This window comes from Cryptomeria japonica, chromosome 2 (genome assembly GCF_030272615.1).
Source record: "Cryptomeria japonica chromosome 2, Sugi_1.0, whole genome shotgun sequence".
Taxonomy (NCBI): Eukaryota; Viridiplantae; Streptophyta; class Pinopsida; order Cupressales; family Cupressaceae; genus Cryptomeria; species Cryptomeria japonica.
The window spans coordinates 203609731-203637654 of NC_081406.1; the positions used below are offsets into that span (position 1 = coordinate 203609731).

The 27924-nt window shown below is 38.1% G+C and overlaps 2 protein-coding genes across 3 annotated transcripts in view; one reads left to right on the forward strand and one right to left on the reverse strand.

Moving 5' to 3' along the window:
• Positions 1 to 1212: 1212 nt before the first annotated feature.
• Positions 1213 to 27924, forward strand: part of LOC131046322 (DEAD-box ATP-dependent RNA helicase 17) — a 95141-nt gene continuing 68429 nt past the window's right edge. Inside the window, exon 1 of one of the 2 annotated variants that reach the window (XM_057980035.2) lies at positions 1213 to 1515. In XM_057980035.2, the coding sequence (XP_057836018.1) occupies positions 1431 to 1515 (85 nt within the window). In that variant the 5' untranslated portion in view covers positions 1213 to 1430. The remainder of the gene's footprint in view (positions 1516 to 27924) is intronic. The other variant, XM_057980036.2, reaches the window with a different exon arrangement.
• On the reverse strand, positions 7236 to 8657 carry LOC131046323 (uncharacterized). Its single transcript, XM_057980037.2, has 2 exons — positions 7885 to 8657; positions 7236 to 7769 (listed from the first exon to the last, which is right to left on the reverse strand). The coding sequence occupies exons 1-2, from the start codon at positions 8506 to 8508 to the stop codon at positions 7386 to 7388; spliced, it is 1008 nt and encodes a 335-aa protein (XP_057836020.2). The 5' UTR covers positions 8509 to 8657; the 3' UTR covers positions 7236 to 7385.

Below are 27924 nucleotides of genomic sequence, written 5' to 3' on the forward strand. Positions count from 1 at the left end.
AAACCTTACCTTGAAAAGCTAGAAACTCGACTACAAAAATTGAAATACAAAAACAACCAAATTTCTGAATACCCTCTTGTTCTCCAAATACCCCTCTATAAACATGCAATATCCTTTATCTAACCTTAGCATTAGACACATGTATACACATTGGTGATTAGCAAAAAACACAATAAGATTTGCACACAATAAACAAATCCCAATACCCATTAACATTATTCATCTTACACTCTTCTTTGCCTGCGCAGGGATAGCCAACACAATAAAATTCCTACTCTACACAACAAATCCTACTATGTCCATGCATTCGAAACCTAATCCCAAATCTACTTTTGCTAAACCTAATCGATGCCATCGACAAAATGACTCTCTAACCCACCACCAATGCTCAAGGCAAGTGAATTAAGTTCCTTGATAGGTGTACCATTGCCAACACCACCCACCTCACTCACAACATTCCCTCCGCTAAAACAATATACTAAGTTTTTTCAAACTCCGAGTTGCATACGTGTCCACCTCCACATTTCCCACGAAACCCGTCAAAAAACAATGCTTAAAAAAGGCAAACATTTCTTAACCCTTTTTCCGGTGTCGACGACTCCTCTTTCCGATCGTTGGGATGACAATTTCCTGGCGAGCTGACAATTTTCTAGGCAAAAACCTACACTAGAGCCTATCGGCTCAAATATCAAAGTATATGCTTTTCTTCTCTACTATTCTATATTGCATTGACTTATTTTGAATATCCTTAATATTGATATAATTTCTTTCTAGGTATTACAATTTTTTATTCTTTGATAAAGCGTATCGAATTATTGAATTTTTAATTATTTCGAGAGGCATCTACAATGCAAAATATTCGTAAACAAAAAATTGATTTTGAATAAATTTGACATGTAGATGACAGATAAATGCATGCATGCTTCAGTTTCTCTATAAATATTATTTTATTACACTGAAAAAAATAGAATCATTGCCACTTGTCTCTAAGTATATGAAAGTGTTACATCTTTAATGAAAGTGAAAGAGTCAGCATTATTCAACTCCATGTCCTTCTTGACATGCAAGACAATTATGTGATATCTTTCAACATTATTTTACATTTTTTTTTAAGAATATAAATATACTAGTTACTTACAATTGCAATATAAAATGTTTGAAGTTAAAAGAGACAACCATCTACAATCTATTATTGGAAACTCGGACATATTTACCTATGATATTTTGCTTGTTGAAGATTATATATCAAATCTATTTAAAGAGGAGCACTGTCGGTGAGTCCAGACTGTAAGCAAAAGCAACATTTATGGAGTTTCAGACTGTAATATTTATTCTACGCTATAGAATACATTTACAGGACTAATGCCTTTAAAAGGTACTTAAAATAGTTGAATCAAACAGTGGATCATTTCGGTGAGCGACAAATAAAAATGGAAGGAGACGGAGATGGAGTTTTCGCAGATTGCTCCTTTGCAGATTTGGGCCTCAACCCTATTCTTTCTGAACAACTAGAAGGTGAAAAAATAGATTTTGTTTTTTCTCACTAGAACGTGTGTTTTATTTTCTACTTGATTCTTGGAAATATTCTTTTTTGCCATCATTGGATTGAGGCTTCTTAGGGCAGTTGCTTCGGAAGTGCCCATGCTCGTGACAGAAGTTGCACTTGAAGGGAATAATCTGATGGTCGATTTTTTGATCGTGGTCAATTTTTTTTATTATCTTCAGTCAATGAATTCAGGAAGTCATTCGATAACTTTTACCTCTATACAGATGTGGTCAACTGAGAAATTTATTCCTTTGGCCAGAGCCTGTGTCTTATATGTTCTAATAGCATTGTATATTAACATAAGAACTTCTTCAGTCCATAACCACACATGAAGGAAGGGAAGTCTTACACATACGTGTACCTTCAAGTCATCTACGTATAGACCGCTGGAGCCCTAAACCAGGGGCCATTATGAAATATCAGGTCTTTCTCTATTTTTACTGAGAAGGTAGATACCCATCCCACACCAAGAAATGTCGATGTGGTCTTTTATCTTTGTCCTCTGTACAATCTATCCAATTAGTCAACAATTTATAAAAGGGCCAAGCACCTGTGAACTTGCCTACTAGAGCCATTTCAAAATACTTGAGAAGCAGGCCCATAGATTCCCCATGGGAATATCGACCGAATGAGAATTGTCCCATTTCTAAACCATATGTAATCTATCCAATTAGTCAACAATTTATAAAAGGGCCAAGCACCTGTGAACTTGCCTACTAGAGCCATTTCGAAATACTTGAGAAGCAGGCCCATAGATTCCTCCATGGGAATATCAATCAAAAGAGAATCATCCCCATTTCTAAACCATATGTAGAATTTATTACCAATTTACAAATTGGGGAGATCCGTTGCAATTGAGGAGGTGGAGCTCGAAGTCAGATCAACACTCAATCTAGCTGCAGCATCATAGTACAATCATGAAGCGATGGGAGAAGTAGTGCTTGCATAGACAAAAACACAAAAAGAAAAAACCGAACCCAGGCAATAAGCCATGCCAACAAAACCCAAAGAGACAAACTTTGGCTGAGCTTAGTATGTGCACAGACAAATTTAGAGTGATCATGAAAACCAGAGGCCCAAAGAGAACAAAGATGGGGGGAGGTTTCAGCTGAGCTAGGTGCTGCCTGGTTACAGTGAAACTCTAGAACACCCACATGGCTTTTCCATTTGCTTCATTTCTAATATTTTTCCTTACGTTCATGCTGAACAATTATTAGAATAATTATTTTTTGATCGTTAAATAGCTAGTAAGGCCAGCACCTGTATTGATTTTCAAAAAAGTTTACAAAATAGAGGTGTCTAGATGCTGTTATCCTCCCCGTACTGAAAAAGTACCAGATTCATGACTATATTTGAACTAAATAGTAACTATCTATATCTACCCGCATATCCATACTGAAATAAACCCCCATTCTCCATCCATAGTACTAACAAAACTGGACTGGAGATACCCAAGCTTTTATACCTACTTTAAAGACTATGAAAAACACACAGAGATATATGTCTGCACCATACACACAGTAATAATCCCTAACATATAGAAATGAGAAGTCCTTATCTCAATCACTCTTCGCCGAGCTTCGCGGGTCCACATGCATCCTCTCAGCAGCCAGAGCCCTTGCCACCACCAGGCAGTCCTGTTCGCACCTGGAGTGGGCCTCACCCGCCACGATCTCTTCAATGCTTCTTCCTTCATTTGGCATCCACAGGTCCCCTGTACCCAGCCCCCAATCATTCCCCTCAGCTTCCATGCCATGCTCATCCACCCCAATATCCCTTTGCCCCAGAAGTCCTTCATCCCTTACATACTGCCCCAGCTCAAAATTCTTAGGTCTTGCCAGACTCTTTGTCACATATAACAAGAAAATCAAGTTCTGATTTCTTACCGGGCGGCTGTTGTTGAAATTTTCCAGTTCCATGGTCTGGACTACCGGAAATTTCCTAACTTCTCTCCCTCCGCGCAGAGACATATAATACTGGTGGGCCAATGGAATACGCTTTTGGTCATCAATATTGTCTAAAACCTCGTTGATTTCCCCAGAAAAGTGTGACGGAAAAGCATCTGACAAACCTTTTTCGACCTTGGTTTGCAGACTCCCAATTGAATGCACAAAGCCAGAAACATCGCTGGTATGTTTGAATTCATCCTGTATTTGTGCTGCGCATACAAAATTTCATCTCCCAAAAACTGCTTTATTGCTTGAAGAATCAAAGGATGGCTTGATTCCAGCACCATTGCAAGCCTTTTCTCCGAGATACCTCCCAGAAACGCCATTTGTTGCTTGTTTGCTTCAAGGAGAATGAGAGTTTCCATCCTGCGTCTATACCAAATTTCTTGAATATCTGCTTGAAATGAAACAACCAAACAATCCCAACTTACCCTCAATAAATAATCCGACATTGAGAAGGCCGCTCACGAGTAATTAATACATGACATGATATCTGCAATTCCCAAGGCGTACTCCACAACACCTAGAAAATTCCTGATATATCATGATATCACTAAAAAATATCACTATGTACTCCCACGTTTGTGCCACCTTGGGAAATTACTTGAGAGCGTCACTCTCAGAATTCCCTCCCATAATATCCCTGACTGGCAGCTTGTGTGACATTTGTGTTGTACCCATCAAATCGGCCTTTCAAATATCAGCACCGTCCTTTCGGTAGGAAGATGCGCGCTTCCAACTGGCTTGCTGTTTTTATTGTTAGTTGTCCAAACGCACTCGCTTTCTGCCTCACGAACCTATGCCATATGACTTGACATATTCGTAACACTCAGTCTTCCGTGCCTGCCTGTTTTGCCAATTCATCCACCAATTCATTACCTTCGCTGAATACGTGGCTTACTTTGTACTCTGAGAACGAACTTAATTTCTCCACAATGGGTTCCAACCATCTTTGGAGCTGCCAACATATCTCTGTCTTATTCCTGATAGCATTGATTGCTAATAAGGAGTCTCCTTCCAGATGAATTCGCATGGCGCCCAAGCTTTTCCCCAATTCAATGCCTTTCATTGCCACTTGAATTTCAGCTACATTGTTTGTTGCTACACCAATAAACTCAGAGGCTTTCCCTAAAATTGCACCCTGATCATTGTGAGCCACACAGGCTATCCCTGCTGGCCCAGAGTTTCCATAGGAAGCCCCATCGAAGTTTATTTTGACCCATCCTTTATTAGGGACCTACCATGTCGTGGCCTTCCGCAAATTCTTCGAGTGATCCATCTTGCCAATATCTTTGCCTTTCGGTACCATCAATCCAGGGAATTTTTTCATTAGATCATTGTCTTTATTGGTGAAGACATTGTTTTTTCTGGACTTTCTCTTTGCCACCTCATTTACAAGTTCTACTATAGATGCTTCTATTTTTTTGACTAAAGCCTCCCTTGGCATTGCCTAATCTTTGAAAGTTCTACGATTCCTCTCCTTCCACAACTCCCACATTACAGTTGAAGGGAGAACTTGCCAAATGCTGTTGAACATGCTTTTATACAAGCTACTTGGCCAAGAGATAAACCAATCCTTAAGACTTAATGGCTCCACGTGGAGGAAATCCAGCTTCCCAATTATGTCCTTCCAACAGAACTCAGCATAAGGGCATGACCATAATAGGTGGTCGGCCAATTCAGCATTATTCTTACAGAGATTGCATATGTTGGGCCCTTTGAATCCTATTTTTTCCAACCTATTCTGAGTCAATATTTTGTTATGAATGGCTAACTAGGAAAAAACTCCAGCTTTAGGAAGTATGTCCTTCCCCCATAGGAGCTTGGTAGGCCACTGCATGATGTTTTCCGCAGCTTCCTTGATTCTGTACCCAATTTTCACTTTGTATTCCCCATCTCCAGACTTGCACCACCCGATCTTATCACTCGAGTGTGACACCGGTATAGCCCTATCCCTTAGGATACTTGCCAAAGTGTCTTTCTGTGCTTGAGGAGCATTGATATCCTCCATGGATTTCCAATACCATCTCTCCGTGCCATCTATTCTAACAATCCCACCATAATTGCAAACCTTTTTCCCCCATACCCTGGTGGTTTCCAACCTGATCTCCTGAAGATTAGTGAAGTTGCATAGTTTTGGATGCCCATCCCAAGAGTCCTCCCAGAAGGAGGCCAGGTTGTCACTATGAATTTCCCATGTAGTATGTTTTGATATGATCTCCCTACTGTCACACACAAAGTTCCATATAGCAAATCCTCTTGGAGGGTTGCAAATTTTCAATATGTTGATAGGGTCCTCTGAATCCAAGTATTTCTTCCTCAAAATCCTAGCCCACTTTTGATTACTTTTCATCATCATCCATGCTAATTTAGCCCCTAAAGCTGCATTCATGATCCTGATTTGTCTTATACCCGTCCCCCCAACCTCATGAGGTCTACACACTTTCTCTCAAGCCAAAAGAGATTGTTTCTGTGAGTCCTGAGTCCCATTCCAAAAGAATTTGCGCGTAATTATTTTCAAACTATCTTCAACTGAAACTGGCAATTGCAAGCATGACATTGAGTATATCGGGATTGCAGATAGAACCGCCTTGACCATCTAAAGCCTCCCTGCTGATGAGAGCCATTTTCCTTTCCACATTTCAATCTTTTTCTTACAATTTTCCAGTAACTTATCCCAATAGCATTTTTTGTTGATGCCTCCAAATAATGGTAAACCTAGAAATCTGCCTGGCAGGTTTGCAACTCTTAGGCCTAATATCCTTGCTACCTGGCTGTACATTCAGGAAGAAAACTTCTGATTTCCTCCAATTAATTGACTGTCTTGAGACTCTGTTGTATTTGTCCAATAAGGATCTAATTCCCCTAGCCTCGCTCCTTGTTGCATCCCCAAACAATATTGTGTCATCAACAAATTGCTGATGTGTAACAGGCTCCACCCCTGGGGTAATCTCCAATCCAACCCATTTTCCTTCTATCCTTGCCTGAGAATTACTCCTCCCTAATGCCTCTGCCACAATGATGAATAAAAAGGGCGACAGGGGATCACCTTGTCTTATTCCCCTAGTCGTGCTAAAGAATTCATTAGCTACTCCATTAATAAGGATTGAGAACTTCGGGGTATCAATGCAACTTCTAATCCAATCAATCCATTTCCTATCAAACCCAAATCTGGAAAGGACCTCCACCAAAATTTCCTATCCACCAAATCATAAGCCTTTAAAATGTCCAGCTTGATTATCATACTGGGCATCTTCAATTTCCTAGTTGTGTGCACTGCTTCATGCGCCACAATAATGCCTTCTGCAATTGATCTACCTGGAGCAAATCCACTTTGTTCCTCTGAGATGATTTTCCCAATAACCTTCTTTAGTCGAGATGCAATAATTTTGGTGATGATCTTATAAAAGGCTAAGTTACCGGTTCCGATTCGGATTCGGGTTCGGATTCGGGTACGGGTTCGCGGATTCGGCAAAAAATTTTTTTTTTTTGGGTACGGGTACGGGTTCGTCCGTACATATATATATATATTTTAATTTTTTTTAATATATATATATATATATATATATATATATATATATATATATGTTCAAACTTCAAACATCAAAATTATATATGTTCACAGTTCAAACATACAAATATGAAACATCAAACATACAATGTAACTTTCCCATACAATGATACATAGATGATAACAGATAAATCATAAATCCATAATTGCCAATGCCAATAAATATTCTGATATTGATATATCATAAATCATAAATGTAATATCATATTCATAATTTGCAAAAAAGATAATATTCAAGTTTCAAGTTTCAAAATGTGAAAATGTCATGACACAATAAAGTATAAAGTTAAACATTCAAATTACAAGCCATCTATGGGATTTAAATTCCATATTCATCTTCATCTGAAGCATCCAACCCAAGCTCACGGTCATCAAGTGGTTCAAATTCAGCATCAATTGAACCAATATCAAATGGAATGCCACTCCCACTAGCTATGTCTCTCTCAAATTCCATAACCGCCTTGTCTATAGAGACTTGGCAAAGTTGTGCAACTGTAGCATCTAAATCAGCACACTCAGGGGCTAGATCCCAATTCCTTGTTACACCCTCACTATATTCAGGGTCCTTATGTGACAACAAACGAAGGTTGGAGTGTACGTAGACCAAATCCTCAGCTTTCTTTGCACCCAAACGATTACGTTTGACTGAGTGGATGAAGGAGTATGTACTCCAATTCCGCTCAGCTGAAGAAGAACTTGCAACCTGTTAAAAGTTAAAACATAATTAGAAATTTACAAATTAAAATTATAAAATAAAAAAATGATAGCATCAAATGGAATTGGAAAACTATAAAAATAAAAAATAAAAAGATACATACTTGGGAGTTAAGTTTAATTGCAAGAGGCTGCAAGTAAATGGAGCCTTGACCATGTACATACCACCACTCATCAGCATCCATCCCATATCTAGCATTAAGAGCTACAACATCATGATTTTTTGCAGATACAAATTGGCCAAACTCCCTCATGACAATATTTCTTGTCTCCTCATCTTGATATATCTTTTTAAAGGCAGCCCTATAGCCAGAAGCAACCTCTGCATCTCTATATGGTGGCACCCTCCTTGGTGTTGCAAGCATCTCTGCACTATAAAATTTTGGCATCAAAGCAAATGCTAAGAGATGTAAGGGGGTGGTCATCTTGTTCCAACGGTCAACAACAATTTTCTGCACAACTTTGAAAAATGTTTCCGTTGGGTCATTTTCTTTTCTATTTATTACTTCTTTTATTTTTTCCACCATGCAATCCATGCCATCATAAATCTCGCCCAAACATGGGCGATCAGTATCAGCATACCTGATCATGCTCATGATGGGCTCAGTGAAATTCAAAACATATTCCACATCATCCCACCATTTCTCACTAAGGATCAATGCTCTTACTTTTAGAGCTCTTTCTGTGTGGGACTGCTTCCATACACTCCACAAGTTGTTGATGACCATAGAACTCAAGGCGTCTCGCACCTTCAAAAGTCGTCTTAAGACGAGCGTGTGAGATGCAAATCGTGTTTCAGCAACCTAACATGACATAACAAAATACACAACATATATCAAATGCAAGTCTATAAAAAATACAAATTTAAAACTAAAAAATTAAAAAATAAAATTTAAAATTAGTAATTATAAATTACCTTCAACAACTCCAACTTGGAGAAGGTCTTGAAAATGGCTTGTGACATATGATGACTAGTCACAAACATTTGAATCTCCTCGCCCTCCGCATATAGTTTTTTCACCCAATCAATTTGTGTGCCAAGCTTTTGCATGATTAAATTGAGTGAGTGTACTGCGCATGGTGTCCAAAAGATGTGACCATATGTAGCCTCCACTATAGTCCCTGCTGCCCTACAATTTTTAGCATTGTCAGTTACAACTTGGACAACATTTTGAGGCCCCACCATGTCAATGCATTCTATCAAGATATTGGCAATGAAACTTGCATCTTTCACTTGCCCCTCACAATCCACTGCTTTCAAAAACATTGCCCCTTTAGGACACACTGCTATAACATTGATCAATGGCCTATTTTTACAATCTTTCCATCCATCAGAAACAATGGTCACACCTGTTTCCTGCCATGTATCTTTGATGACCTTCAACTGTAACTCTATGGATGCTTTCTCCTTTGCCAATAAGGTGGTTCTCACCTTTTCATACCTTGGACAAACATAATTAGAAGGTGTATTGCAAAGAGTATGCACCATGTCCCGAAAGTAAGGTGATCTAACAAGGTTGAAAGGAAGCCCATTGCCATAAAGGCAACGTGCAATTTTGGAATCTGCAATCTCTCTCAGTTCATTTTTGAAGGCAAAATCCAATGGGCCTCTTTTCCGTGAAGCCACAACATTCTGATTCTCTACTGCATCAACTGGTGGGTTTTGCATGAAAGGATGTGAACCAGCTGGTCTTGTGGAGCCCATGCTACTAGAAGGCCTCTTAGACATTGAGCTTTGATGGACAAGAGGATGATCAGTCTTTGCTTTGCCACTTCTCCTATCAGCTTCCTCTTGTTCTCTAATATATCCCAAAACTAGAGCTTTTGGCAGCCCCTTGCCATCTGATCCCTTACAAAATTTTATTCCACGCCCAGGGATGAAACAAAGGTGGCCTTTCACTCGATAGTATGAGCTGGTATACTCAGTGCCACAATGGTTGCATTGCCAAACAAAACCCCCACCACCAGACATTGGCTTGATCATTGTTGTATAATGCCAAAGTGGTGAATCTTGATCAATTTTAAAGGGGGTATTTTCATTTCGGACATTTGCAACTGAACTAGAGCTTGCACTTGCACTTCCAGTTCTAGCCATTATGTATGATTATATGAATAGTGCACCTAAAATGAAAAGAGAATGCACAACATTATTGAAAAAAATTATTAAAATTTTGGTATTATAACCCCATACTATGCATACAAAGTGTAAAAAAATATACAAGACTAATTTAAAAAAAATTAAAAAAACTTTAAAAAACTTTAAAAAAAAATTTAAAAATTTGAAAAAAACTTGGAAAAATTCTTGAAAACTTGAAAAAAATTCAGATTCACTTACCTTTAATGGCTAAATCTTTCTTCTCCAGTGATTCCTATGCCTTTGATGCGTGTCTCACACCTTCGTAGTCGTCACCTTCGAAGAAAAATACAAAAACTAAGAACCCTGATTGTAGAGAAAAAATCTTCAAAAATGCAAGTAGAATAGGTTGAATGCATGTTTTGATGCATGAAATGCATTATAGAGGGGCGGATTAGGGTTTAGATGTATTTAGAAGATTAAAAATATTGTTTTTTTATTGTTTTTAAATGCTTTCTAACCCGTGGGCCCCGTTTTTGGGAACCCACGGGCTTGGGTTCACCCGGGTCCTCCTGGGTTCGCCCTGGGTCCCCCCCGGGTCCTGCCCAGGCGGCTGGGTTCCCTGTGGGTCCTGCCAACCAGGACCAGGACCGGGCACGGACCAGGACCAGGACCCAGGCAAAAAAGGGGAGAACCGGTATCATAGATAAAAGGTATTACACAAAGCTATTGGCCTATAATCATTCATGCATGTAGCATCTTTTTTCTTCGGGATGAGGGCAATAAAGGTATGGTTGATTGCCCCAAGGATAGTCGTTTTCTTCCTTGATTCCTCAACTGCCAATAAAAGGTCCTTCTTTAGGATTTCCCAGTACATTTGATAAAAGTATGCCGGAAATCCATCAGGGTCAAGCGCTTTATCCGGTGCCAGCTGGAAAACTACCTTATGAAGTTCATCCATATCCACCAGTTTATATAGATCTCTATTCTCCGCCTCCGAGATTAGTCCCGGGATTTGACCGAGAATGTCTATTCGGTCTAGCCCCTGACTATTAGCCTGATTACTTTGGTTCAGAAGATTTTGAAAAAATCTGACCACTTCTAGACTAATCTCTTCCTTTGATTGTGCCAGAGATCCATCCTCTTTAGTCAACTCAGAGATTCTATTCCCGTTCCTATTAACAATTGCTGAATTGTGAAAGAATTTAGTGTTTCTATCCTCTTCCCTGAGCCAAACCTCCTGCGATTTTTGCCTCCAGAACAGCTCTTCTCTAGCGAGGATTTCTGCTTGTTTGGCCTTCAGAGCCCTCTCCTTCTTGAAATCGACTTCTCTCATACCATTTGCTATGATCCATTCATTTAGAGCCCTCAATTCCCACTCTACTCTTGCACTTTCAACAAAGATATTTTTGAAATGAGTTTTGTTCCACTCTTTCAACTTAGCTTTAACAAATGAAAGCTTCTTGTGAAAAGTGAACATATTGGAATGATTTCCCACCTAACCATTGTTCCACCATTGAGCTAGTTGATCATATAAGCTTGGGTCTCTGGCCTACATTTTTTCAAATTTGAAGGGGGATCCCCCAGAATAATTATCCATGGCAAATACAAGCTGGATTGGAAAGTGGCCCGATCCACTGAAAGGAAGAATTGAGGCTTCCACTGCCAATGTATCCTCAGTCCAATTTCCATAAAGGAAAAACCCGTCCAATAATTTTGCAATCCCCGAGAACCCTTGTCTTCTGTTGGTCCATGTGAATTTCCCATTTTTGAAAACTACTTCCCGCAATATATTGTGTCCACAAACTCCTGAAAATCCATCTGCACTCTATTCAAAGTGTTCAAACCCCCTCGCTTCTTTGAGTTGTTTAAGGTGGCATTGAAATCACCACCTATGGCATTGAAATCACCGCCTATAATGATTTTCTCCTCCTTGTTAGCATACAGTTCTAGTGAGATATCTCTCCAAACCTACCTTCTTGCAATTGTAGATATGGGCCCATAAACATCGATCACTTTCCAATAGTTATTTCCATGAAAGGGTTGGTATTCTATTAGCATCCAATTGCTGGAGGCCATCTTTACCGAGCACCTAGCCATTGTAGGTCTCCATAACACCCCAATACCACCTGAGGCCCCCATTGACTCCACAAAAAGACCATCCCACTGCCTCCAATATTTCATCTTGCTTTCTTGCTCCACCTTGCTCCACTTGGTTTCCTAAATTAGGATCAAATCAACATTACTCATATCAATTTGGCGCCTGAAAAAGGTGCCACTTGCTAGGGGCATTTAAGTCCCTAACGTTCCAACTTATGACCCTCATGGCTCCTCGGGAAGGGGCAATTCCTTCCCATTTCTAAGAATAGTTTGAAAGAGCTTTGTTTGCCCTTTTGCCTGCCTCGCCATTGCCAGTATGGCTTTGTTTGATTGTCGACCCCTCTGTTTTTTTGATTTGATCTTTGGGTTTTCATCCCGGACTGAATTTGCTTCAACCCTCTCTCCATAATTCCGGCATGAAAATCTTGAAAACTGTCATCCCCCTCTGAATCTGAAATATCATTTTCTTTGTCCTCAATACACTCGAGGTCCACATCCTGGTTTACCCCTTTTGGACTCAAAGATCTTCCAGAATTTTCTACTGCCTCGTTGAGTTTTCCTTCCTCAGGGTTCCCCAAAATATAGTTTGATATCTCGACTAGACCGCGGCAACTGATATCTTCCCTACCCTGATTAGCCCGTACTGAGTTCTCAACTTCCCGGTTCTCTACTACTTCCCTTTGGGGAGTGTTTAAACTTATTGTCTGAATCTGAACTCATCTAGTTTTCTCCCAACCCAAACAAGCTCCCCCCACCTATTTCTGACCATTTCGATTCCGGCCATATCCATTCAATCATCTCTTTCTCCCATTCTGTCAAAGGACCACCAAACAGGATGTTCTCCTCCCCACTACTAGATCCAATTTTAGCAAACAAGTTTAGACTGTTCGCTGCTACTAGGACACAACAATTCTCCACATCACGAGCCATAGACCTATGCATGCATAGGTCCAATTCATCTTGCCTCACAACAAATTGTTTCCAAACCCCTATGTCTGACACCAATTCTACTTCCACTGGGATCACACCATTGGGAGGCATACTCACACAAATCCTGAAGTATGTCCCCAGAGATTGATCTTCCAGGTATTTATCCATATAAAGGAATTTACCCAATTTCCTCCTATGTTCTTGATTATTTCTTCCTCCCAATATTTGGTTGGTAGGTTGTACAAACGGAACCATGATGCATTCTCTATTATTGTAAAGGCCACGGATTGAAATTTGGTTTCCAATCTATTACATGCATTTGGAATTCTGTAATAACCCTTGCCGCAATTTTATATCTGATTTTACAGAATTCTAATAACCCAACTCAGATTTACAATTTGCAAACAAGCGGTGAAATCAAGGTATGCCGAGAATTACCCCAATGAACCTATAAACACTTAAAACCCTCATATATCACAAGAAGAAGATTCTACAAAAAAATTGGCATTATAACAGCATGCAAATATATGTTTGTAACAGTCTACAAATCTGCCATGAAACATTACAAAATAGACTCCAGAAACGGAGCTCAAAGCTTCACAAATCCACTACAAAACCCAAAATACTCTCCAAACTCCTCACACTTCCCACAAAGAAAGATGCATGAAAGAAATGTCTAACACAGACAAGAACAACAACGTACACTGTTATTATCAACAATACAAATCTGAAAATACACGAAGAAACTACAACACAATTTATTACAACCCCTGTCAAAACAAAACACACAAAGTCTCTTGAAGCACAACTGCAACCCCTGGATGTGATTGCCACTGGAGACTTGTAAACACACTGCCTGCATGCCTCTATCCCCCTGGTTTATCAGCCTGGAAAATCACTCCTTCAATGGTTTTGCAGCCTCTGAAGAAGAACAACAAAACTCTGTTAAAATCATAAGATTGAATGAATCCAAAACAAGTCGAAATCACTATAGAAGGCACAATATTCAAAAAACACTTTTGGGCACCAAAATCCCCATGCCAAAGAGGAGGGAATCTTGCATTTCAAAAGTTGTAACTGTCTTTCCAAAAATGCATCTCCACTTCCACCACTTAAATAGAAATTGCCATTTTATCCAACTTCTTCATTTGAACTTGAGAAGACTAATAACTGCTAATTTTGAGATTCTCCATTTAGAACATTATTTCTTAAATTGTTCAGAGGACTTGACTTACTAATTTTGGACAAATTGGCCTACTGTAAACAGTAAGTTTTATTTTTGAAAAGGGGACATGACAAGTCCTCCCTCCCAAAAGATTGCTTGTCCTCAACCAATGGAGATTTGGATGGTCAAGAATCTCTGGTTCTTCCCACGTTGCATCCTCAATGGGCAAACCTTTCCATTTGACCAAAAGCTCTATTATGACTTTGTTTCTTAGCTTCTTTTCCCTTATCTCTAGCACCTCTTTCGGAACCAAAATCAATTTCCCTTCGTCATCTAAAGGTGGTAGATCTGATGAAACTACTACTTGTTGTCCCACAACCTTCTTAAGACAAGAAACATGGAAAACATTATGTATTTTGCTGTTTGGTGGAAGCTCCAATTCATAAGCTACCTCACGCATCCTTCTGATGATCTTATAGGGTCAATAAAATTTGGGCTTCAACTTTTCTACCCCACTCTTCTTCAAGGTACTTTGCTTATATGGCTGCAACCTCACAAATACCAAGTCTCCCACTGCGAAAACTCTTTTTGTCCTCTTCCTATTTGCGTACAATTTCTGCTGATTTTGAGCACGGTGTAAGTTATCCTTAAGGGCCCTCAAGATATCTTTACTTTGCTGGACAAAATCACTGGCAGCAGGAACTCTACTATCTGGAAACAACAAGTCAACAAAAGAGATTGCATCATAGCCATAGGCAGCTCGAAATGGAGACATACTGATAGATACATGATGCGAAGTATTGTAGCAATACTCCTCTAGGTGCAACCATTTGACCCAAGCACCTTGCTGATTTGAAACATAGTTCCTCAAGTATCCCTCTATCCACTTGTTGACTATCTCTGTTTGGGGGTGGTAACTAGTGCTAGGAGTGAGTTTTGTACCTGTCAAGTGGAAAAGCTCCTTCCAAAAAGAGCTAAGAAACCTGCTATCTCTATCACTAACAATGTTCTGTGGCAAACCATGCAATCTAAAGATCTCCTTGAAAAACAATTCTTCTATTTGGGATGCCTTAAATTCAGATGTGATAGGAATGAAATGGGCATATTTTGTTAATATGTCAACCACCACAAACAAACAATCTTTACCTTGAGCTTTGGGTAAACCTATAATGAAGTCCATCGAGATGCTCTCCCACTTATGCTTGGGAATGGGAAGTGGTTGTAGCAATCTTGCTTGAAAAATCTGCTCACTCTTATTTTGCTGACAAACCATACATTCCCTAATGTGCTGGAGTACATCATTTTTCATGCCCTTCCAAGAGAATTTCTCTCGGACCTGCCTGTATGTTTTGTAATACCCCTGATGACCAGCCAAGGGTGTATCATGAAAAGCCCTTAGTATCTTTTCTTTAACTTTCGATCTTGGAACCAAGAGTATCCTTCCTTTGTAATAAATCAGTTCATCATTAATATTGTATCTGCCGTCGTCCACCTTCCCATCCAAAATTTCAGAAGTAAAGGAATCTTTGACATATTTTGAAATTATAGAAATTTTCCATTCGGCAGCAATAGTAGAAAGTGTGCATAATGTGGGTTTCCTGGAAAGTGCATCAACAACTATGTTGTTTTTCCCTTTAACGTACTCAATCTCAAAATCATATGTGCGCAACTTACTTACCCACTTTTGTTGACGATCATTCAAATCCTTTTGGCTCAAAAAGAATTTTAAACTATTATGATCAGTCTTAACCATAAACTTACCACATACCAAATACTGCCTGAATTTATCAAGTGCATGCATTATGGCCAGCATCTCTTTGTCATAGATAGAGTATCCCTTCTACAATCTGTTTAGCTTTCTACTTTCAAAAGCTATTGGGTGTCCCTTTTGGGATAGAACAGCTCCAATCCCTTCTCCGTAAGCATCATAGCCCACAACAAATGGAAGGGAGAAGTTGGGAATTGCAAGCACTGGACATGAACACATTACCTCCTTGAATTTATCAAACGTCTTTTGGGGTCTGTCCATGCAAAGGCTCCTTTCTTAGTCAAATCGGTCAAGGGGGCAGCAAGTTGAGAGAAACCCTTAACAAACCTTCTGTAATAGCTACACAAACCTAAGAACCCTCTTAACTGAGTAAGATTGGTTGGGGGTGGCCAATCTAGTATTGCTTGAATCTTTTCTTGGTCAACTTGTACTCCTTGTGAACTTATGACATGTCCCAAATATAAAATTCCGGTCACCCCAAACTCACATTTTGATAGCTTAGCATAGAAGGATTGTTGCTCTAAAATGCCCAAAACTGTATCTAGATGCTTAAGGTGTTCTTTCCAAGTTTTACTATAAATCAAGATATCATCAAAGAACACAAAAACAAATTTCCTGAGTTGTCTATTGAATACCTTATTAATGCATGACTGGAAGGTTGCTGGTGCATTTGTGAGATCAAATGGCATAACAAGGAATTCAAAATGCCCATAGTGGCAGCGGAAAGCTGTCTTCTCCACATCCTCTTTCCTCATGCGGATCTGGTGGTAGCTTGACCTCAGATCAATCTTTGAAAAATATACTGCCCCATGCAACTCATCAATGAGTTCATCTATCCTCGGAACGAGGTATCTATTTTTATTGTCTTCTTATTGAGTGCCTTGTAATTTATGCACATCCTCATTGTGCCATCCTTCTTTTTCACCAACACTACAGATGAAGCAAATGGGCTAGAACTTGGTCTTATGAGACCCATGTCAAGAAGTTCTTTGATAGCCTTCTCTATCTCCTCCTTGTAACTCTTAGGGTGACGGTATGGTGTTGTGATAACGGGTTTGGCACCCTATTCTAATTCAATTAAATGCTCAAATTCCCTATTAGGAGGTAAACTTGGAGGTAAATCATTGAAAACAATACTATGCTTATCAAGAATGGATTGAATCTCAAAATGGTGTTTACCTTGCTTTCTTGAAGAGCTCGAGGTGTGAACTAAAATTGCTGCAGCCCATGTTACTTGTCCCCTTCGAAAAATCCTCTCCATCCTTTTTGCTGAAACCTCTCTTGGTGCCCCATTCGATAGACCCTTAAGCAAAATCTCTTTGCCATTGGACTGAAACTTAAACTTCATGGTTTGATGGTTGGTGTAATAACCTCCAATAGAATGCAGCCATTGCACTCCTAATACAATATCAATGTCTCCAATACCTACAACATAAAAATCATCACATAGCTCATAGTTACCTAATGTTATTTTGAGTTGCCGGACAATTCAAGTGCATGGCATAGTGAAACCATCTGCAACGGTGACATTGAAGCCTAAGAACTCTTCTGTCTTCAACCCTCTTTTAAGCACATAACCCTCATCTATAAAGTTATGGGTTGCACCACTATCAATAAGAATAGTTGTCCTTTGGCTGCTATAATTCCTCGGTCTTTGAATGGATGGTATCTAGGGGCTCCAGATAAGGCTGCTATAGTGATTCCTTTGCTGATTTCTTTGTCTTCCTCTTCCCCTACTTCCTCACAGGCATCCTGAAAGTCCTCATTCTCATCTAAATCTGATTCTGGAACAATTCCAATATAATGCACCTGCCCCTTGCCCAAACATCTATGGCTCTGAACCCACGACTCTTTGCAAGTGAAGCAAAGCCCCTTCCGATGAAGCTCGGTTCTTGTTACCTCATCCATCTTCTTAGGAACTGTGTTTGGGATATTTGCCTTTGGAGTACTCTTTGGTGGAGGAAAAGAAGGAACCTTTTTTTGAAAGACTCCCTTTTGTTGCCAAGTATTGGATGGTTTAGGTTGCTGCACCATTGTTTTCTTTGGCATGGATACCTCAAGTTGCAAGCTTCTTTTTATTGCTTCTTAGAGAGTAGACAGTGAAAAAGCCTTAACCAGACCTTTAACAGTCTCTTCAAGACCTTCTAGGAAGAGGTACACAATCCTCTTTTTGACATATCTGGTACCATCACTGCAATCTTCTAGAAATTTTCTACATACTCATTAATGGAACCCGTTTGTTTCAACCCAGCCAATTCTTTGAAATACTCCTCTTCATCCTTAATCTCAAACCTATCCAACAATCTTTGACTGAAATCATCAAAAGTAGTTACCTGATTGTGCCCTTGAGTAGACATACCTTGGTACCACTAGTCATAAGCAGTTCCTTCCAAGTGTAAGGTTGCATATTGAATAGCATCCAACTCTTTCATGGGACAAAGTGTGAAATAAATTTGCAACTTCTGTAACCAAGCCCTGGCTGAAATCTTGTCTGAACCATCAAAAGTTGGAGCTGAAAGTTTATTTATTTTGCTCTTAATTTCTCCTCCATGCTGATCTTGTTGAAGTCTATATCCCCTCAGATTCATCATTCCTTGCACCTAAGTAACATAGTCATTGTAGAGCACTGCATTCTCAAATCCTGGATTGTCATAAGATAGTTTGATTGCAGCCAACTCTCTTGCTAACTTTTCCATTGGATTGGGTGGTGGGTTGGTTGCAGCTGAGTTTCCTTCAGGTATGAATATTGGTTTTGCATTTTTAAGAGGAGAAGTATTCTGCTGAACTTCTGAAGAGCTCCCTCCTTAGTAGATATTGGATTTCGAAGTTTTTCTGCCAGTAACCTCATCACTTCTCTTGTTTCAGCAAGACTATCAGCGGTTTGCTTTTGGCTCTTTTGTAACTCTTCAAGGAATTTATTGTGCATCTCCTCAGCATCAGCCATCTCCTTCTTCTGTTGGTTATACCCTTAACTTTCTCTTGAGAGAGGGTTTTCAGTTAGCCTTTTATTTTTCTCCCTCCGTAAATATCTCTTTTCCCTTTCACTCAACTGCATAAATATTGTTAAACCCTTAGGCAGGTAAGATCATGGCTCTGATACCATTGTAATAACCCTTGCTGCAATTTTATATCTGATTTACAAAATTCTAATTACCCAACTCAGATTTACAATTTGCAAACAAGCGGTGAAATCGGGCATGATGAGAATTGCCCCAATGAACCTATAAACACTTAAAACCCTCATATAACATAAGAAGAAGATTCTACAGAAATTTTGGCATTATAACAGCATGCAAATATATGTTTGTGACAGTCTACAAATCTGCCATGAAACATTACAAAATAGATTCCAGAAACGGAGCTCAAAGCTTCACAAATCCACTACAAAACCCAAAATACTCTCCAAACTCCTCACACTTCCCACAAAGAAAGATGCATGAAATAAATGTCTAACACGGACAAGAACAACAATATACGCTGTTATTATCAACAATACAAATCTGAAAATGCACTAAGAAACTGCAACACACAATTTATTACAACCCTTGTCAAAACAACACACACAAAGTCTCTTGAAGCACAACTGCAACCCCTGGATGTGATTGCCACTGGAGACTTGTAAACACACTGCCTGCAAGCCTCTATCCCCCTGGTTTATCAGCCTGGAAGATCACTCCTTCAATGGTTTCGTAGCCTCTGAAGAAGAACAACAAAACTTTGTTAAAATCATAAGATAGAATGAATCCAAAACAAGTCGAAATCACTATAAAAGGCACAATATTCAAAAAGCACTTTTGGGCACCAAAATCCCCATGCCAAAGAGGAGGGAATCTTGCATTTCAAAAGTTGTAACTGCCTTTCCAAAAATGGGTCTCCACTTCCACCACTTAAATAGAAATTGCCATTTTATCCAACTTCTTCATTTGAACTCCAGAAGACTAATAACTGCTAATTTTGAGATTCTCCATTTAGAACGTTATTTCCCAAATTGTTTAGAGGACTTGACTTACTAATTTTGGACAAATTGGCCTACTGTAAACAGTAAGTTTTATTTTTGAAAAGGGGACCTGACAAATTCCATCTAAAAACAGAGGTGATGATCCCAAAGCCTTTGCTTTTTTATCATGGGAGGCAAAGGTTACTAAATAAACATCATTCGCGAAAGGCTTAACCACAATGCTCATCCGCCATTGTTCATGACACCAATCCCTAATCTCATTCCAGCATTTCCTCCGATCCCCACCCCATTTTTAAAAAAAGCCCTTTGTTTTCCAGAAAGTCTATATTCTGCCTAACTACATTAGCTTCTACACCTATTGAAACAGCAGAATCAAGGTGAGACTTGCCACGCATTTGTTTGGGTTGACGGGAAGTTCCTTCTCCATCATTCAAGATTCCTTTGCCTTTGCTATTCCTCCCATTGGTATTATTCGGATCTTGCATCGCTTCCTTTCCGCTTTGCGATCTCCAATTTCGCTCCGCTTCCACCCTTGGAATCTCAGTTTTCCTGAACCACCCATTCTTTCCTTTCTGAAAGCCCTTGCGTCTCCAACCTTCTTGCACGGAGGCCGATCCGCCATTCCTTGATTGCCCCCGCACATTTTTCCTTTGATTTGTTCTTGCTTTGAGCCATGGGGGCTCTCTATTCCCTGTATTCCTTGAAAAATTATTTCCATAGAGGGATCTGGATGCCCATCCATGACTGCCCCTGGTTTGATAGGGTTTTGGCCTCCCCCTTTGCGGATACGGAAATTTGTCAATCCATCTACCGTTTTTGTAGGCCCATTGCTGTCTGATTTGGTCCTGGTGTTGCCGATTTGCAGTCCATGGAACCCATCTGCCAAACTCTGATCTCGATCTCATATTGATGTGTGCCTGCTGCCCCTCCTTGATCCGCGCTCTGAATGTATCCATAGGTATTGTTCGGTCCATTTCTTCGCCCCATTTCTGCACCTGCTGCCAATTGCTTGGGTCTCCTGGATTGCACCATTGATCGCCCCGTTGAAAGTGTTTGCCTTGCTCGGCCTGATCCTCGCACCATTTTTCGGCACCTGCTCCCGCTCTCACCATTTCCAAAAATAAACAGTATTCTTCTGCGTTTTATGTTGTTATGGATGTCCATGCTGAACAATTATTAGCAGCACTTTTTTAAACTATTAGTTGAAAGGTCTTCTGAATGTAGTAGATTTGCAGCAACTAATACATAAATGAAAAATCCACAGCTTGCACAACAGGTGTTGTACTATAACGAGCCCATTTGAGTGGATGTTTTTTTTCTTCATATAATTTAGTTTTCAAAGTGGGATTTGTCTTGGGTAGGATTTTAAATATTATTTTTCCAGTTATGAGGTCAAATCTTAGGGCTTAGGGCTTATTTTGATTTTGAAATGGTTAGAATTAGGACTTGCTAGGTGGTCATGATCTATGCAGTATGACTGGCAGGGTTGTAATCTCCCATGGATTAGCTAAAACTCTAACCTAGGTCCTTCTTATGACTTTTTTCAGCTGTCTGGTGTGCTTTACCGCCCAAGTTACAGAACCTTCTATTGTTTGGGATTTGGCTTGTCTTCTAACAACAAGAGTGTCCACTGGCCATAAGAGACCAGGCCAGCTTCGAGGATTCTTACAACTTCCCAAATTTTATTTTAACACTTCGTATTGGTTGATAAATGCTTAAATAGCATGATGAACAGTCATGCAATTAGGCTTACCTTTATTTGCATCAGGAGAATGCAGCCATTAATCACATGAACATATGCAAAGGGAATTGCATTTTGTACAAATAGATTGGAATCCCTGAAACCTTTTCTACAGCTTGAAATCCCTTTCCAAGTTTACATGAGTTGTGGTCCTTGCCTGAATTGCCAGAGAGCCACTGAAAATTTCTAGAATGTTTCCAGAAAATTCAAAGCAATTCTGTCAGTTTTTAACTATTTGTCTGGAGTTTCCTTCTCTGGACCTCAGATTTCCAAATGATTTCTCAAGTTTCCAGCATTGATTCTAAGAATTTCCAAAAGTTTCTGCTGTTTTGATACTGTTGCCTTCTGATTCCCTTTTCCACAGTTTCCTTACCTAGCTTATCTTCACTTTTGGTACTTATGCTTTCAAAGTTTCCTTCTTGTAAGCTGATAGGCTATATTTTGTAGCAGCTTTCACCTGGAAAGTTGTATATTGCTGGTAAAAGCAAGTTTTAGGCAGATGAAACATCCTCATCCCGCTTGTGAAAACAAATTTTAACTCGCAATCAATATTTATGTTTAAAAGGCTGCAACAACTTTGTCTCGACTTCAAGAATCTAGTAGCTCTAAAAGCCTGATATTTTTAGGTCTACTTTTCTCTTGCTGTGAATGGATTGAAACAGTAGCTGTAGAAAGAGTGGTTTTGGTTCATCTCATTTAAAAATAATTTCTATTTTGGTAGGGTTTCATAAAATTTTTCTTGCATACTTCGCCCATTTTTTCTCATCAGTATTGTTGACAGCACAAAACAATTTGTGCAGAATCTTGAGGTAAGTCACTTGCCACAGTTTCAGTAATATGTTTTATTGGAATCTGTATGTGGCCAGGCCATGTTTGTTGTGTTTCATTTCATTCAAAAACAATTCTGCTGTTATCTGTTAAATAAATGGCATTGGTTCTATGGTTTATCTATGGCTATTTTCAGATATGATATTATTGTAATAACTAATACCTACTGTTAGATTCCTATTTGTTTCTTCATGTAGAGAGATTTTGAACTGTGAAATAAATTTTACATTTATCTGGTGGTTTTAATTTTGTGTTTATTTTGTATTTCTTGTTCTTGTGGTTATTTTTGTGACAATTTTCCTTACAGAAATATTTAGTATTGAATAGACACCAGCTACTGCTGATTCTGTAAATGCAATGGTTGCCAGAGCTATTTTCCCAGAGAGCGAATAGTAGAGATTGAACCATCTTCATTTGTTAAACTTGTTACATTCTTCTTTACGAACCTTATACATTGGACAACATATGTCTTCACAGTTTTGTGCCATTATACGGGCTCTTGTACTTTAAAGACGAAACATCACAAGGGATTGGTTGTACAAAATGACTAAAATTTTAAAAGATTTTTTCAATAAGTGACAAACAGCTTCGTTTTCCAGATGGGTACATCCTCTCACATGGTTGGTTACATGGTTAGGATTTGGTGGTACAATTAGGCATCAATATGCTTTTGACATGATTACATTCTTTTCTGAAGCCTCATGTCTATGTTACTTCAACATAAACAGGGAGACTACATTTGATAGATCATCTTTCTACAGGCAAATAGAGCTACCATCTCTGCTTTTGCATCAATTTGGAATGACTGAACATCTTGTTAGTAGCAATTCTAGACATGATTGTGTTTGGCAGGTCTATTCTTAAAGTACGAGGTTTCCATAACTGCAAAGTTAAATTCTCTCTCTAAAAATTTGATTCAAGTCTTTTGTATGCAAAATAAATTGCACAGTTCGGCATTTGTCTCTTCTGGTCTCCAATCATCCAGATTTCTTCTTCTAGTGTTTTTTTCCATTGCGAGGCACACAAAGAGTCCCCTATAATCTGCTTTTTATGCACCTTTAAATTTTTTAGCTGCTTTTCACTGCATAAAGGTGCACAACATTGTTTCCTTTTGATGTCATTTAACATAGGTAATGTCTATGAGCCTTAGCTTCTTCAGTCTTATCTTGGCTGATGAGCTCTAGTGCAGAAGTATCAACTCAATACTTTCTGCTTAAATCATTTTTACCCTCTATTGTTCTTATACTTTGGCACCGATGCAACCATTAATTATCAGGTTTTGGGACCTTGCTCATTAGTCAGGTCATGGCTCCTTGCTCATTAGTCAGTTGACAGAAAATATGAAACTTTGTGTCCATACTTGTCATACAGAACATTAGTTGCATTAAATAAAAAACATTACTATTAGACCATCTTCAGTCTCTCCAAATAGGTCCCCAAAACTCTATTTGCACTTTAGAAAGCACTTTGGAGGAGTAACCTTGCATGCACTAGGCTTATCTATTCATATGTATCTTTGGACATGATAGACTGCCCTCAAATTTCAAAGCATTTTTCTTTTTATCTCAGAAACTTGGAAAATAATCATATTCTTAGCAAGTGTTTCCATTCTAGTTAGGTGTGCTTTCCTAGTTGTTCTCTAGGTGTGGAAATTTGCAAAGTCAAATGAAAACCATTAAATTTTTGCACTTGGATAATTCATGAAGGAAATATAAAACCCTGAGCAAAATTTTTGCTGTCAATGGCTACAAAATGGTGGGCAATAGATTGGGTCTATTTTCCAACCTTTGGTAGCCATCACTGAATGTAAGCTATATGGTGGTGGTTGAGAGATGGCTCCTAGATCTATATTTTAAAAATTATGATAAGCCACATTACAATGGTCAAGTAGGTAGTGTTTTTACACTATAACTAGTCTATCAATTTTGTTTATATATATAGCTTTGCTAGATCTTATCAAACATTATAGCTTTGCTAGATCTTGTCTCTCTCTTAACAAATCTTAGATTACTCTGCAAAGTCCATTGTTATCAATTATGTAGCAATAGTAGGTGCCTTAATGCAAGGTTCAAAACCTATTGTGATTACTCTCTACAAAACCCTTTTGTGATCTTACTTTATTTCAGAGAGTACATGGAAAAACTCTCAAAGTCCATTTATGCTTTCACCCCAATAACACTGAAGCAATTTTTTTTTTTTTTTTCCAAAATTGTGTTGGGGCTTGGGGGTTACACTAGTTGTAAATGACGTGAAGGTTTTAATTCAGCATGGTGCCTTCCCAGTCACAAAACCAGATTTATGCTTTATATGACAAACTGCCCACTTAATATGAGTGGAAAGTAAAGACACCTTATTTACAACAATAAATATTTACTACTTGATAAAAATAATTTAAAATGACGTGTATAATTTAGTAAAGAAGGGCCCATTGTCGCTTCTCACTAGTCTTTACAATTTCCTTACTCTGTGTAAGTAATTTTTTTGCATAAAAAAGTTTTGGTACAAATCACCCATAATTTAATGAGCTTGCTTTGTAGAAAGAAGTTAAACTAAGTTACCGAATCGGGTGCGGGTACGGATACGGGTACGTAGTTTCGGTACGCGGATATGGGTACGTAGTTTCGGTACACGGATACGTCAATTTTTTTTGGAGGGGGTTGGGTACGCCTCTTTAATAAACATATGAAATCATCATAATAATATAAATCTATATTATATTAAATTTATAAGTTTATGAACTATTATCTTAATACCATATTAATATAAAGTTATTTGATATTATTGAGTTTTTAAACATGTTAAATATTAATAATAAATATTAACAAAATAAAAGTAAAACTATATTCCTATCACTATTTTTCAAAACCTATTAATATAAATACTACTTAATAGGTCATTCATAAAATAACACATGTATAATAATAATAAAAATAATTAAATTAACAATAAATATTAAATAATATTTAATTTAATATAACTAATTTAAGTTTAAATTTAATAAACAATAGAATTCATTAAAATAATTGTAAGCTTCTTAATGTTAATAATAATAATAAACGATATTAAATTTAATAAAATTTTAGTAAATTAAAAACCTAAAATTAAAGTTAAAACTTATATAGAGTAATTATAGGAGAATAAGAAAACACTTCCGTTGAACACAAATTTGGTTTTATATCTGTTGGGAAGAGGCTATTCGAATGGATGGAAGAGTGAATCTTCGTTGGGAGGAGGCTACTTTGCCCTCGTCTGCCCTCGTTTGACCTCATCGTGCGTCACCTCCCCTCGTCTGCCCTCATTGTGCGTCGCCTTGCTGCGTCGTCTATGCTTGCATCTGTTCTTCTTGGCTGCACAAAAAATTCGAAGAGAAACCTATGTATTTTGATTTAGGGTAAACACGTTTTCTTTCTAAAAAGTGGAAAAAAAACCCCTCGAAATCCCCATTCGACATTGACTCGTCAAAAACGCCACAGAATCGAAAAATAAACGCTACGTCATTCAAATACGTTGGGATTCATGGTTGAAAACGCGGATACGTTTCAGAGGGCAAATGCAGGAACCCAGTTCGATTCCACAGGGATTCCAGTTCGAATCCGAATCTGATTCGAATCGTACCCGGATCCAAGTCAAAACCTAGAGGTACCGGTAACTTAGAAGTTAAATAATATACAACTAATGCAGATATCTTAAATACGTGCAAATAATAGAATTTGAAGTAAAATAAAGTTTGTGCAGTAGTGATTGCTTAGGAAGAGTAATCTTAGCCCCAACTAGTGTTGGGGTGCTTAGAGTTTGCAACAACTTTGGATAAGTTATTTTGTTTACATTGTTTGCAAAATACAAGTGTAGTTATTGACATGCACATAAAATTGTTGTGTATACTCTCCATGGGACCACAAGGCTCAACTCTCAATGGGACCACAAGGCTTAACTCACCTTTTTCAATAGATTTTGATATGTAGGTTGGATCAAATATTTTCCTAGAATTTAGTTACTTTATTCTACATTTTTTCAAGTCTTGTGCTTGATACATTTGTCACTAAATTCAAAGGTTCATCTTATTCTTAAAAGTTAATAATTTTGGGCATGCATACGAAAAATAATGTGTTCTTGTATAAAGTTGTTAATCTTGATTTGAAGTGGCTGTAAATGTTACCGATTATTTTAAAGCTCTTATTGCTTTCGCCACTTACCAAATTTAAGATATTGGCATGTTTTAAGGAGATTCAGTGATAGTACATCAGTGAGCGCTAAGTTGTTGAGATGGTTATGTTTCTTCTGGTGACATTTAGGAACTTTCAGTATGGATTTTAGTTCAACAAAGATTCAGGGTGTACATACAACTTTATGATAGTGTATTCATATCTAAAGTAGAGGAACTTCCTAAAAACCAAGTGGGAGGATTTAATCCTGAGTGATGTTTTCAATTGGAAACTGTGGCTGACCAAGTGCAAATTCGGTTGGGTTTTTAGGTTTCTAAAATGGGAAAGGAAGATGACATGAAGCATATTGAATCATTGATAGAGTTATTAATACATTTATCTTGTAAAATGATATTATCTTTGAAATAGTTGTAAATTATCTGTAGTTTGAACCAATTTTCCTCTCTTTCCATAGCAAAATTTCCAGCCACAAGAAGTTTCACTGTTTGTAAAACTATGGGGCATTCACTTAAATTTGGTCAACTTTCCTAGCTTTCTATGGCAACATCTCTGACCACCAAAAGTTTCACCATTTTTAAAAATGAGGCATTTTCTTTAGTTTCTTCAGCTTAAGCCCCAGTAGTTTGCCCTTTGCCATTTAAGATTTTTTTTTATCAGAGACAAAAATAAATTATATGTTTCACTTTGCTATATGCTCTTTTGAAATTTTATATTTTGAAGACTTCATCAATTGACAATAGAAATGTATATGCTCTTTTGAATATTTCCTCCGATTGACAATTAGTTGGGATGCTATCGACCTACTAGAACCTCTAATTTTTATTGAAAGACAGGTTATTGACTTTCAAGGATGCATTAAATCTTAAGTATACATACTATATAGTTTCTAGTGGTAAATCCATCTAAATACACCATTAAAATTGTGATCTTCATATTTTTTAAAATATAATTTATTTGCATTTATAATTGTTGAAGGTGAACAAGCAATGTGTTTATGTTTTGTCAGACTTTAATTGGTGATTGAAGAGATAGGGGTACCAAATTGGTGTGTATATATATGTGTGTGTGTGTGTGTGATGTCGAAATTTGTATATTTATGTTAATTTTATAAATTTTGTGTCTATTTTAAGCGGATGCTTTGATACATGTATATTTCAATACATTTTGATGAGTGACCTAATTTTGTGCAAATTTGACATTAATTTTTTTCCCTCTTACCATCTTCTCTACTTTTTTCTTCTATGCGCAAATGGAATTGTACTATATAATATATTAGCTTACATATAGTTTTCTATCGGCATAACCATTGCACCTCATTTAGGTGCAAGTACTAGTTGTACCCATTTCAGATTCTTGGTGCACTCTACCAGTCTCTAGGTATATGGTAAGGAGTTATGGTTAAGGGCAGATTATGGAC